Source organism: Neofelis nebulosa, chromosome 14 (genome assembly GCF_028018385.1).
Source record: "Neofelis nebulosa isolate mNeoNeb1 chromosome 14, mNeoNeb1.pri, whole genome shotgun sequence".
NCBI lineage: Eukaryota > Metazoa > Chordata > Mammalia > Carnivora > Felidae > Neofelis > Neofelis nebulosa.
Genome location: NC_080795.1, coordinates 78,850,907 through 78,863,764, shown reverse-complemented (window position 1 = coordinate 78,863,764; position 12,858 = coordinate 78,850,907). Strand labels below are relative to the sequence as shown.

The 12,858-nt window shown below is 53.4% G+C and overlaps 1 protein-coding gene across 4 annotated transcripts in view; it reads left to right on the top strand.

The window, feature by feature from the left end:
- The window catches only part of COL22A1 (collagen type XXII alpha 1 chain), a 258,118-nt gene that overhangs the window by 227,269 nt on the left and 17,991 nt on the right, over positions 1–12,858 (top strand). For all 4 annotated transcript variants that reach the window (XM_058699180.1, XM_058699178.1, XM_058699179.1 and 1 more), the window contains exons 52-55: positions 1,212–1,265; positions 5,160–5,204; positions 5,863–5,916; positions 8,148–8,201. In XM_058699180.1, coding sequence (XP_058555163.1) covers positions 1,212–1,265; positions 5,160–5,204; positions 5,863–5,916; positions 8,148–8,201 — 207 coding nt within the window. The remainder of the gene's footprint in view (positions 1–1,211; positions 1,266–5,159; positions 5,205–5,862; positions 5,917–8,147; positions 8,202–12,858) is intronic.

The following is a 12,858-nucleotide window of genomic DNA, read 5'->3' as shown; positions in this document are numbered from 1 at the left end:
GCTTCCCTCAACAGGTTGCAGTGAGGCCTCACTGCCAGAACACGTGAGGCACTCAGTTTGTGTCTGGCACATGGAAGGCCCCCAGGAGTTGCTGACTATTATGCTCGGACCAGTGATGGCCATGTCACCTGAGGGCAGCAGGTGTGGGAGCCAGGCTAGGACCGTGTACCCGCGGTCATAAAGCCCTGGTGGGTTGGGGGGGGGGGGGGGGTTGTGCTGAGTTTGCAACTGAGAACAGGTCCAGGGAAGGGAAGATGGAGATCACACGGCTGGACTCGAATCAGTCACACAAACCTGCCCCACCCCCTCCTCTCCGCGATTTTCCCTCCAAATCCACAGACGCGCCTCACTCTCCTTCCCCACTAATAGGCCCCATCAGATCCTCAGGGTCTCCAGGCTGTGAAAAGGAGGGGAATGTGGGGGAAGGGCATCTCCTCCTGTCTCAGCGAAGGCGGGATCCGATGCTGCCCCACCCCCCATCAGTGGGATGTGCCCTTTCACCGGCTCCCTGCCCCTCCACACACCCCACCCCAACCAAGTCACCTGGACTTCAGCTCCCAGTCTCTCGTTGGCTGTTATTTGTGGCTAGTTGTGCCCAGGGCAATGCCAGGCTGCTGGTGGTGAAGAGTTTGAATGGCCCGGGTGTCCCCACAACTTCTTGTAGTAAAGAGAAGCTGGGCCAGGGAAAAGGAGGGGTGAATGGCAGACCTTCCTGTCCGAGGCAGCTGCCGGCTGAGATGAGCAGCCTTCCGGGATGTCGCACGCAACGGGATTCCGTCTGGCTTTGCCGTTGATGAGCTCAGTAAAGCTATGGCTTCTCTGAGCCTCAGTGTCCCCAAGTGTGACGTGCAGCAGTTGATAGCTGCCTTGAAGTGGTTCTGTGAATGAGCACAGAGTAATTGAGAACCCGGGTGTCTGCAGCATTTTGCATCCAGAGCAGAGCACTTTTGAGAACGACCAGGGGCCACTAGGAACAGTGGCTTCAGAGATGACACCCTGTGTAACCAGCACAGTCCAGGGAAAGTCCAGGAGCGTGTAGCCTGGACACATGGGGGGGATTGGTACGGACTGAGGTGGAATACCGTGCCGGGAAGGAGGGTTGGCAGGGGTGAGAGACTGGCCGCTGGAAACCTAACGCCGTGAAGCCCAGGTGGCCAGGAGGGAAGATCCTTATCGTGGTGTCCCCAGGCTCTTCTCTTCTTTACTCTCAGGGCAAAACTGGAGACCCGGGTCTACCAGGACCAGAGGGAGCCCGCGGCCTGCCTGTAAGTGCCCGTGTGTGTGTGTGCGCATGTGTGTGTATGTGTGTGTGCATGCGTGCACGTGCATGCTTGTTGTCCATAGTACAATGCAGCCTCAGCCGCCCGGCTCCTGTGCTGAGCCCGCCCACTCTGGATTCCCAGAAGTACCTCTCTTCCAAGGCCCTGGTGCTCCTACGTAATAAATTCAGTTCTTTCATGTATGCATGGCCGTAGGATTATATTTTCAAAATGACAACCATTGTTGCCATGTTTTTCTAAGTTTTCTTTGTTCTTAACCCGTTTACAATCATTTTAATGGGACTTCTCTGGATGATAGAACCTAAAAAGGAGTCTTAATTTTAATTTTGAACACTTTCCATGGCTAAAGGTTTTTTCCCCAATTACGAAAGTAACCCATTCTCCTTGTGTGACAATGACGGTACTAATACAAAAAGAATAAGAAAAATAACGTTTTAGAGAGTAAGATAGAGTTACTTGTAATTCTACGACACAGAGGTAAAGCTGTGTTCACATTTTTGTACATTCTTTCTAGATCTTGGGGATGTAGGTATGAATTCTGTATGAATTCTGACTTTTATTTTAAGTATGAATTCTGACGTTTATATTTATATATCAATCTATATCTAGCTGTCAAGCTATTATACATGTAAACATACGTAGATCATTTTTTCTATAAAAATGAACTCTGTATTTGGGGGGTTTTTTTTGGCTAAATGTTTCACTTCTTCATAATTTCAAAATTGTTTACACAATTCCATAAATTTATTTTTAGGAAAAAAACATTATTTTTAATAAAATTCCTAAAATCCAATTATCTGGCAAGAAGTAAGAGATCAAAATGCTACTTCTATTTCCTTAATGTATTTTTCTGTTAAAATCAATAACTCACCTGGCTAGTATTCAATAAGAAGGAACTGGAACACAAAAAGCAATTTCCTTTTTCCTAAATATCCTTGCTTTTCACCTGATTGTCCTTTAGGAGAACAAAATCTAAGGATGGGGAATATTACTTCCTATGGTGGAATTAAAACACAGAGTTAGCATTGGCTTTTTTTTTAAAGGTGGTTCCTGGCTTATTGGAGGAGAAGGTCTTCCTTTTAGCCAAGGGGATCCATTTGCTGGGACCCGTGTTGAGGCAAGACGCATTTCTCAGTTGAGACTTGCAAGGAATCCTACCTCAGTGTAGGCACAGGGGTTAGAGACTCATGTTCTCTGGCTGGCACAGCATAAGTCAGAGAGCAAGGCTTTGAAGAACCACACTGCCTCTAAGATGGACAAATGTGGGTTCAGCTTTCACCTTTCATCAGGAGACCTCTCTGGACTTCTGTGTCTTCTTCTATGAAATGGAGATCAGAATATCTCCCAGTTCTGTAGGGTGGTTGTGAGCATGTAATGAAGCGTGTGAAATTCCCAGCCGCGTGCCTGGTCCCGTGGTGAGGCTCCCTCCATAGATTTTGTCCATAATTATATGGGAAGAGAGCGTACCAGGGGCCCCAGCTCTGGGATGGCTGGATTTGGGATTCTAGTGTCTTCAAGGAAGGTGCTGGGGCCCAAGCAGGCCCTGACCCTCTCCAGGGAAAGAGAACTTGCCTGTGTTGAACAGCAGAGAACACTTGTTTATCTCTTAGGCAGTGCTGGCAGCAACTCGGCCGAAGTGAGTTCTATCGCCATTTTACAGACGTGGAAACTGAGTCCCACTGAAGAGAAGTAGAGTAGCTGAGACCCCCGGCTCCCAAGTGGTTCTATTCCATGGTTCTATTCCAGACCTGATTCCAAAGTCGGCCTTAAGGGTCCATGAAGCCCCTTTCCATAGATTAATTCTGCAAAGCTATCTATGCCTGGCAGGTGCTTTCAGTCTTCTCATTTTGTAGGTGATGTTAGGACTCCCGAGGGCTGAGCTGACTTCTCCGAGGTACAGTGGTTGATCTGAGCCAGCTTCCTTTTTGTCCTCTGCCTCAGTCACTGACGCTTCCTGGCTGGTCACCGAGTGACGGCCCGGCTCTGGTGGTGGCACCTCGTCTAATCCTCACCACAACCCCACAGACAGGGGTCATCTCCCCAGGGATAGCCGAGGCCCCTGAGGCTCAGAGGGGGAGCCACGTGGCCAGCGGCTCAGCAGGGATGTGAAACCCACCTGGCCAGGCTCCCGGCCCCTGCGTCCCCTGCATCTCCTGGAGCCTGAGAGCTTGCACCTATCCCCACACCACCTGCTGCTCTGGAAGCCTTCCCCAGAGCCCCCCCTCCCAGAGGCAGGTGAGGTCACACATTCTTACCACCCAAATCTGGAGAAGCAGGGTAAAGAACACGTTCCCAGGGCAACAGCCACCACATCGGAGAGGCCGCTAGGTTGTCTCTCTTTTTGGACGGCCAGGCCCTGTGGTGGCCTTCTCCCCAGCCGGGTCTTCATTCGCTTTTTGGAACCAGGAGGTAAAATCAGGGGATAAGGTGAGAGGAGGGCCTGGTGGGGTCAGCCAGGAGACATTGGCCTTGGCTCTGGACGGCCTGGTTTGGCCACAAACTGCTGCCTCCCGGAGCTGAGGGTGACAGTGGGGAGGGCGTGCTCTGCGGTCAGACAGACCTGGGCTTGGGTCATGGCTCTCCCGCTTCCGCCTGTGACGGACAGGCCTGAGCCTGCTGCTTCTTATGTAAAACGGGGGAAAGACGAGCCATCTCCCAGGCCTCCCGTTACACTGCAGTGACAGGATGTGGCAGGGGCTCCACGGGGAGGGATTTCCTCCCTCTTCTCCTCTGTTACCGTCTGAGCTGCGTGCACGGGCTCTGCTCACACAGGTCCGTCACTCTGTGCCAGCCGCCGGCTGGGGACCGGCTGGCCGGGGGCACTGGGTGCTACAGGGGCTCAGAGCGGTGCTCTGGCCAGGATGCCCCGTGACAAAGGTACGAGGAGGGCCTCGGAGAGTGAGCGCGTGAGGACTGAGGGAGACGGGGCTGGAGACAGGAGGCTGGTAGGGAGGAGGCCTCCAGCCAGGAGGAATGTCCCGATGAGGAAGGGATCCGCCGGGAAGAGAGGACATGTGTTTCGGGCCTGGAGCGGGAAGGGAGTGCCTAGTGTGCAGCCTGCAGAGGACACAGAGCCTGGGACGTGGCACGGTGAGGTGGCCAGGTGGGCAGGCGCCCCTCAGGCGGGGACCGTGCCACTGGGTGTCAGCAGGTAGGGAAAGCTCCCCGAGACCAGAGCTGGTGAGACGCCAACCCAGCGGTCAGGAGAGTGTGCAGAGCAGGGACAGCGGGAGGGCCTCGGGTCTGGGCAGACCGGGATCTGAATCGGATTATTTTCTGATCCTGGGACTCTGGGCAGGTGTTTTCTCTCTCGAGCCTCGGCGTCCTCACGCATGAAATGGGGTTGTTACACAACAGGCTGGTCTGGCTGTTAGAAATGATGGTGTCAGCCCTGCTAACGGCTTCCGCTTTGCTCGCAGGGCTTGACACTCTGTAGCGGTGCGTCAGGTGATCTCTGTGCAGGGAGAGCCCAGCGCTGTGGCCCAGGACAAGGCTGTTGCGGGGGGCTGGCCACAGCTGCAGGAACGAGGGAGGTGCCCCTAGACCCACCTGTAGAGTGAAGGCAGGGAAACACGTACCCCAGGGGCCAGGCACTGGGGGTGCAAGCCAGACGGGGGAACATCAGGACGATGACGCTCAGGAGGACATGGGGCGACACCCTGACTCGCTGGAGCATTTGTAGGAACAAGCCTTGCAGCTCTAGTCATGGTGCAGAGTCACCCCGTCACCCAGCATCAAGGGCCTAGCCTCTGCCTGGGGTCTAGAATGTGAGACGTCAGGTGAACCACGGCGAGAGGGGGCACACCTGTCACCCCAGGTGCCTGCCCCTTCTCGCCTGTTCAGTCTGCCCTTTGGTGGACTAACTCCTCTTTCTTCCAGGGCTTCAAGGGACACACAGGCGACTCTGGTGCACCGGGTCCCCGGGTAAGTGGACGTCTAGCCTTGGCGGCCGGCCCAGGTGGACATGAGCTGGTGCTTCTAGACTGAGGGCTCCTGGCCCCGCAGGCCAGCACGGCAGCTGGTCGCCCGAGAGAGGACAGCGGGCATCGTGGGAAGTGCCATGCCCGGTCTTAGTCTGGTTTTTCTAAACGTTCCTTCTGGGGGCCAGACATTGAGGTACAACCGATGTGACCAAATCAGCCCGGAGTCAGGAGGCCTCTGTGGGTTGTGCTGCCCGCAAGCTGTGCAGGGGCCCCAGGGCTAACGTTCTTCCCTCTCCTTCGGATGCCCCAAACAGAAGGAACCTGGAAGGCTGGTCAGACCCCCAGCCGTGCTCCGTTTAGGGACGGGAAAGCCGAGGTGTCCAATGGGTCAGCCACTGAAGAGGCAGAATTCCCCGCTGGTGTGCCTGGCCCTTGGGCTCGGTTTTGCCTGTGGCTTAAAGAGGCACAATGGGGTCCAGGCCCTTGCAGCTGGCCGTGCGGGCACTGCAGACCCCGGCTTCGGCCAGGACTCAGTGGGGCTCTTTCTGGTGGGCTGTGCTTCTGGGTCTTTCCGCCGCCCAGGTGCGCGGAGACCAGGCGCTGGCATTCTGCATTCTCTTCCCTAACGTGGGTATTTTGTTTCCACTTCCCCCTTCTAGGGAGAGCCTGGTGCCATGGGGCCCCCTGGCCGGGAAGGGTCGCCAGGAAAAGATGTGAGTGTGGGTGTCCTGTGGGGCCCGGCTGGGCCTGTGGAAGGGGTAGAGAGAGTGGAAAGTGTGCATCCCTGAGGGCTCTGGAGGCTGGTGCCTGTGGAGGCTTGCATAGGCAGATGCTCGGAACTGTCCAGTGATGTCTCTCACCTGCCGGCCCCTGGGGTCCTCCTTGGAGTCCTGAGGAGGCCCTGGGGGTCTGGGTTTTCAGCCTCAACAGTTGGGGCCTGTGCCGCCCCGTAGCTAAGGAGGCTTTGCTGAATCGATCTTTCGTACCTGTTAGTATCAGTGGTGGCATTTGGGGTCCGGCCTCACATGGGCTTGAATTTCAGTATCTCCCAGATTATCTCTCCAGCCCGGCTGCTCCGCAGTCTAATGAACCCACCATCATGGCCACCACTAACATGTGCTGTGTGGCATTTAAATTTTTTTTTAATGTTTATTTATTTTTTATTTATTTTTTTTTTTATTTATTTTTTTTTTTATTTTATTTTTGGGACAGAGAGAGACAGAGCATGAACGGGGGAGGGACAGAGAGAGAGGGAGACACAGAATCTGAAACAGGCTCCAGGCTCCGAGCCATCAGCCCAGAGCCTGACGCGGGGCTCGAACTCACGGACCGTGAGATCGTGACCTGGCTGAAGTCGGACGCTTAACCGACTGCGCCACCCAGGCGCCCCAATGTTTATTTATTTTTTAGAGAGAGACAGAGTGTGAATGGGGAAGGGGCAGAGAGAGAGGGAGGCACAGAATCCGAAGCAGCCTCCAGACTCTGAGCTGCCAGCACAGAGCCCGATGTGGGGCTCGAACTCATGAACCTCAAGATCATGACCTGAGCCAAAGTCGGACACTCAGCCAACTGAGCCACCCAGGCGCCCTTCTCATGGACTTTTTGATCTTGGGATCAGGGCAGGGCAAGATATCTTTTACCCTAGTCCTACCGATAGAAAACCTGAGACCCAGAGAGGTCCAGGGACTGACTGGTGGTCGCACAGGCTGTCAGAGGTGGGAGGAGGCGGCCTGGGTGAGAGGCGGCCTGGGTCAGCTCTGCGTGCCCCTGGGGGACCAGACCTCATACGTGACACATGTGGGAGGTCTGACATGTGTGGCTGCAACTTGGCCTCCTGGGAGTGGTTATTTGCTCAGGAGCATGGGCACAGGGTCCATGTCCAAGTGGTCCAAGAGGTCCAAGGGGGTCTCATGTCCACCCTTTATATCTGTCAGGATCTGCATTTAAATCCTGGGGAAGTGCACCCCGCCCATGGCTCTTGATGCACATTGTCTTCTTGACTGACCTGTTCCATGAGATCATAGAGCTAGAAGGGCCTTAGAGGACCAGCCAGGCTCCCATGTTTCTCCTCAAGAGCAGAACTGGCTTTACAAAGCCAGTCTAGTGTAAGCAGCACCCTGTCGTGCAGCTAAAAGCAGAACAGCTGCATTGACCCCGGGCGGGGCCCTCTCCCAAGCCCTGACCCTGGAGGCACCTCTCAAGGCCAAAGAGCAGCTTGAAAATCCATTCCCTCTCAGTACAACTTATAGCCAGTTGCATGGAAGGAGCTCCCAGGCAGGAGTGTGGCTGAGCTTAGCTCCCCTGGCAGGTCAGGGAGCAGCTGGGATGGGAGCATTGGATGCCAGACCAGGGGGCAAGTGCTTTCTCCCTCCTTCTCAACTACAGGACTCTCTTTGTTTTAGAGCTCCATTTTCTAGAGTGTTTGAGTCTGCTCGGTAGGGAGCATGGCCGAGCTTCTGTGTTTTCATTCATAACATGGCAGAGAATGACAGCCACGCCACGAGGCTGCTTGGAAGACCAGGTGGTGGATCACCACCACGTTGCACCCTGGAAGGCACTGTGTGCACAGGCAGCGTTTTTCCTACTGTGGCAGCAGAGGCAGGAGTGAGTTCAGTCACCGTCCAGTGAGTCAGGGACAGACGTCCAAGATGGCTTCTCTTCAATGGCTGCCTCCCTTAGTTCAAAATGGCGCTAGCAGAAATCGCTGTGGGATCGGGTGGACGGTGTCTGAGCAAGTAAATAAATAAACTAGGTTCACGCATTTACCCATCTACATGAAATGAGTTCGTCCATGCTTGGAATCACTGGAGATCGGTGATGAAGGGTCTGAACAGTTAAGTTGGGTTTCTTGGGGAATGTGATGAAGTTTGGCCCACATTTGAAACTGTGTCACCATTATCTGCATGCATCCCCTTTGTGATAACGTGACCCCTCTCTGTTCCAGGGTGACACTGGACCCACAGGGCCACAGGGTCCCCCAGGACTAAGGGGCCCACCGGTGAGTGTTACTCTCCTCTATGTTTGCCTGTTAGCCCAGTGACATTTGGTTGGCTCATCCTGGTACAGCCCTGTGTGTTGTTTAGAATTGACAGCATTATAGGGGTGCCTGGGTGGCTCAGCCGGTTAAGCGTCTGATGTCGGCTCGGATCATGATCTCGTGGTTTGTGAATTCGAGCCCCGCGTCAGGCTCTGTACTGACAGCTTGGAGCCTGGAGCCTGCTTTGGATTCTGTGTCTTGCTCTCTCTCTCTGCCCCTCCCCTGCTCATGCTCTGTCTGGCTCTCTCTCTCAGGAGATGAATAAATGTTAAAAACAAATGGCAGTATATCCTAGAATTTGGAAATAGCTACTGCCCTAAGCCCCACTAGTGCCCTACTACATGTACCCTAGGCTATTTTCTGGGACCTCCTGGCATGGCAGGGCCCTGTAGGACTTCCCTTAGGTCATTATAGTGTGTGATGCATGATCTGTGTATTAGTTTGCTGGGGCTGTTGTAGCAAAGAACCACAAATTTAGTGGCTTCAACAACAAATTTATTGTCTCACAATTCTGGAGGCTAGATGTCCAAGAAATTTCCTGTCTTACTACTCCAGAAGCTAGAAGTCTAAGATCAAGATGTGGACAGGCTTGGTTGCTTCTGAGGGCTGTGAGGAAGAATCTGGTCTGTTCCCCTCACTTAGCTTCTGGAGATTTCCTGGCAAGCTCTGTTGTTCCCTGGCTTGTACAACATGACCCTGATCTCTGCCTCCGTCTTCACATGGCATTGTCCCTGCGGGCATGTCTCGATGTCCAAATGTGCCCCTTTTCTAAGAATACTAGCGGTATTGGGTTGGGACCCACCCTGCTCCAGCATGACCTCATCAAACTAATTACATCTGCAGTGACTTTGTTTCCAAATGAGGTCCTGTGCAGAAATGGCACAGTTGTGACCCATGCTAATGATAGAAGGAATCATACAGAATCCAAATTAAAAGAAGATTCTCTTTTCACCCCACCTCTACACTCCAGAGGGAGCCACTGATAATAGCATTTTGTGTTTATTTTAAAATGTCTTCAGTGCACCTATAAGCATGTAGATAGAATGCACATCTGTTACACGACACTTTATCTTTGCAGTTTGCTTCTTTGCATGGTGTATGTGTGCGTGTGTAAATTTTGGATGAGTATGGAGTAGATGAGTGAATAGACTGTAGCATAGGTATACGTGGGCTTCCTGGGTCCCGGTTACACAGCTGGTAAGAGCTGTAGACAAGACTTAAACCCAAGACTTTCTGACACCAAATCCAATGCTCTGCACCTACCACGGCCATGGCCATGTTCTTTGTCCTCAGAATCCTACCGGACGCACCTGGGACAGGTCTTAGGCATTTGAATGCCACATCTTTTTGGAACTCACCAAGGGGCGCCTCTTTCTTGCCTGGTGGGGCCACAGTGACTCACATCCCCCTTTCTACACTAAGTCTGAAGCCCGGGGGATGCAAAGTGGCCAGGTGCCTCCCACGCCCAGTCCTGGATCCCCTGCGTCTGAGGAAGGGCATGAAGGACAGCTGTCAGACCAGGATGCAGGCAGCTCAGTGAGCCCTACTATTCTAGGTGTTTTAGCAGTGGGACACATGTCCCCTGTGTGCAGTGATGGATACATCATGTGCTGGGGGACTGGCCACAGGGCGACACCAATGCTCAGGAGCAGGGCATTTGGTGCTTTGGGGATTTCCATCCCAGCCCTGGCTTCATATTTTCAGATCACTGTCTGACCGTGTTCTTCTCCTCTTTTTGGAACATGGCATTTGCTCATCCAACAGCATGCACTGGGTTAGGGAGCTGAGCTGTCCACCCCCCGCCCACCATTGGTGGGGTCAACCTGCAGATCCTGGGGGCATCAGCACCATCCCTATATGCAGGGACCAGGAGGCTGACACCCGGCAGGTCTCCTCACCAGGGACACTTAGTCCCTAGGGCTTGGGATGCCCAGCCCCTTTACTCTTTATGTATGCATACAGACCAAAAACAGATACTCAGTACAGCTGTGGTGTTAAACTTTCGTATGGGATGAGGAGAAAATGTCCGAATAGGCCACGGGGCAGGAATGTAAGGGCAGAAGATGGAGAAACCCTGCTCTGGAGCCCCAGGCACCCGCTGGGGCCCCTTCGGGCCATCCTGAAGCTTCCACACCCAAGCTCTGGAGTTAAGCTTGCATCTTGTTTTACAGACTGGGTGAGTCCATAGAAGGATCACCCCCCAACCCCTCTGGTCCTGCTTCTTTATCTGTAAAGTGAAGGGAAGTTGTGAGATCCAGTAGTTAAATTAGTGAAGTTCTGGAACAGTGTCCAGCCCTCGGAACATTCCCAGCACTGGCCCCCTCCAGGGTCTCCTGGCACAAAGTGGCATTCTGTACATCCTTGATGAATGCCAGTGTGTTGAGGGGCATGGAAGAGGGAAAGGAAAGCAGCATGTGGGGAAGAGCGAGTACTCTGGGACAGGTGTGGGGAGGGGAGATGCTGGCAGCAGGCCCCGGGGGAGGATGCCAAGGGCCTTACACCCACATGCAGGAGATGGGCCTTGGCCCGGAAGCCCCGAGGTCCCCAGAGGTGGCTTTGTGTTTTTCTAATGTGCCACCATCAGTGCTGAGTGGCCATCACAGGGACTCCGTAACCAACAATAAACCACTAGAGTTTGCCAAATACTTAGTTGAACGCGTTAGAGGAGGTTCTAGGTTATCCCTCTGATAACCTCTTTCTCACTCAACTGGAATCGATCAGCCTTCCCGAGTGAAGGGAAGATTCCTCGCAACCTCAGCAGGTTCATACAACCTTGAACCAGACACGGAGTGGTTATGGAGAGCTTCCAGGAGATACTGGCAGTCCCAGTGTTGGGGACACATGGGAATTTACCTATTCGCTCTCTGGAATCCTACAAGGCCGGGGCTCTGACTGTCTCTGCTCCCAGATGAGAAACACAGGCAGAGAGGTCAAGTCACTCACCATAGATCACACAGCAGGGAAATAGCAGAGCCAGGATTTGGACTCAGGCAGTCTGATTCAAGAGACTGCAGCTGAAGATCTACCTGGGCCTGTGTGTGCCACATTTCCTTCTCAGAAAGATCACCCTGGTGGGAGGTGCGCAGAACAGGAGTTTGGAGCATAGAGGAGGGGCTGTGGTTTCCAAGACAAGTGGGGCATGAGGAGTGGCCTACAGCCCAGGAGGGAGCCAGGTCCCAGCCCCTCCCGGCCCCCAGCACCCTGACAGGTGACAGGTGGCTGCCCCGAGCCGCCCCTCCTGAGTACATCCGCCTGTGTTGGCACCGATGATAATGTGTCTTGGCCCTTATCCTCTCTGCAAACCAGAGGGAGGAGGAGGAGAGAGATAATTACCATAGGGATGAGCCAAAGCACGTATTTTTAGAAAAACACAGATGGGTTGGTGGGTGGGCGGAGGGAGGTGCCGGGAGGAGCCACCACATCACATTCCCTGGAGGGGTCCTGTGCGGATCCTGGGCTTTCTCTGTGCCTCGGCTTCCTCATCTGTGATACAGGGATAAAGATATCCACCCTTCAGGCTTCCTGGAAGGATCATGTGAGCTGTGCCACATGAATCATCCGTGGTCACATGGGCACTTCTTGGGCATAAGATGTGAACCCTATTTAATCATGATCACCAGCAAGTCGTGTCTTTCATGAGACACAGGGCTGGGCTCCGAGCTTCCTGGGTTCCAATCCCAGCCCCTTCACTTCTGTCTTGGGCAGGTTGTATAGCCATTCCATGACTCAGTTTCCCCATTTGTAGAATGGCAATGTTTGTATCTGTTGTGCGCAGCGAGTGACTGCGTGCAAAGTCCAGTGTGTAGGACATTGGCTTAGACAGCGTTAGCTTCTTTTTACTATAACATGTTTCCCTGAAGCTGACTCACTGGTGGATGCGTGCTTCACAGATTATAGGATGTTAGCACCTTTTGGTTACAGGATCAACGGAGAGTGGTTTCCTGGGATGTTCTTGGTGCATTCATTCCACAGAGTATCTCCTGTGTGTCTGGCACTGTGCTAGATGCCAGGCATAGAGAGGGGCAAGACACACACTATTCTTTGGGCTGCTCCCAGCAGGGAAGAGAGCCACATAAAGACACAGCCATCTGGTGGGGGAGGTCCCGAGACGGAGGAGAGTGGTGGGCAGAGGCAGTGACCAACCCAGCCTGCTGAAGCCAAGCTGTGAACTTCAGCCTTAATAGGAGTTTGTCTGGTCCTCAACGGCATAGCTAGAAGAATTCTTAAACTTTCTGATTTTTGCACTACCAATGTATTTATCACAATTTTGGGTGTACACAAAATACCCAACTCAGAGCATGCAAAATCATTTGGGTCAGTCCTGGATTCTGGAATGAGCAGACCTTCAATTTAGTGGCTCCACAATTGTGCGCAGCCATTTTTCCTGTCTGTGTCAGTATCATCATCTCTTGGATATAACTGTGCCCCTAGTGGAACAGCAGAATGCAGTTAGCACCTGGACAAGCATCCTAAGCTGAGAACAGCACTGCCGTGTTCTGAGCACTCTTGTGTTCTTCCTTAAGACAGCTTCTGAGCTGAAGGATGGATGGATGGATGGATGGATGGATGGATGGTGGTGGGTGAGTGGAGGTGTGGGTGGATGGATGGGTGGATGGAT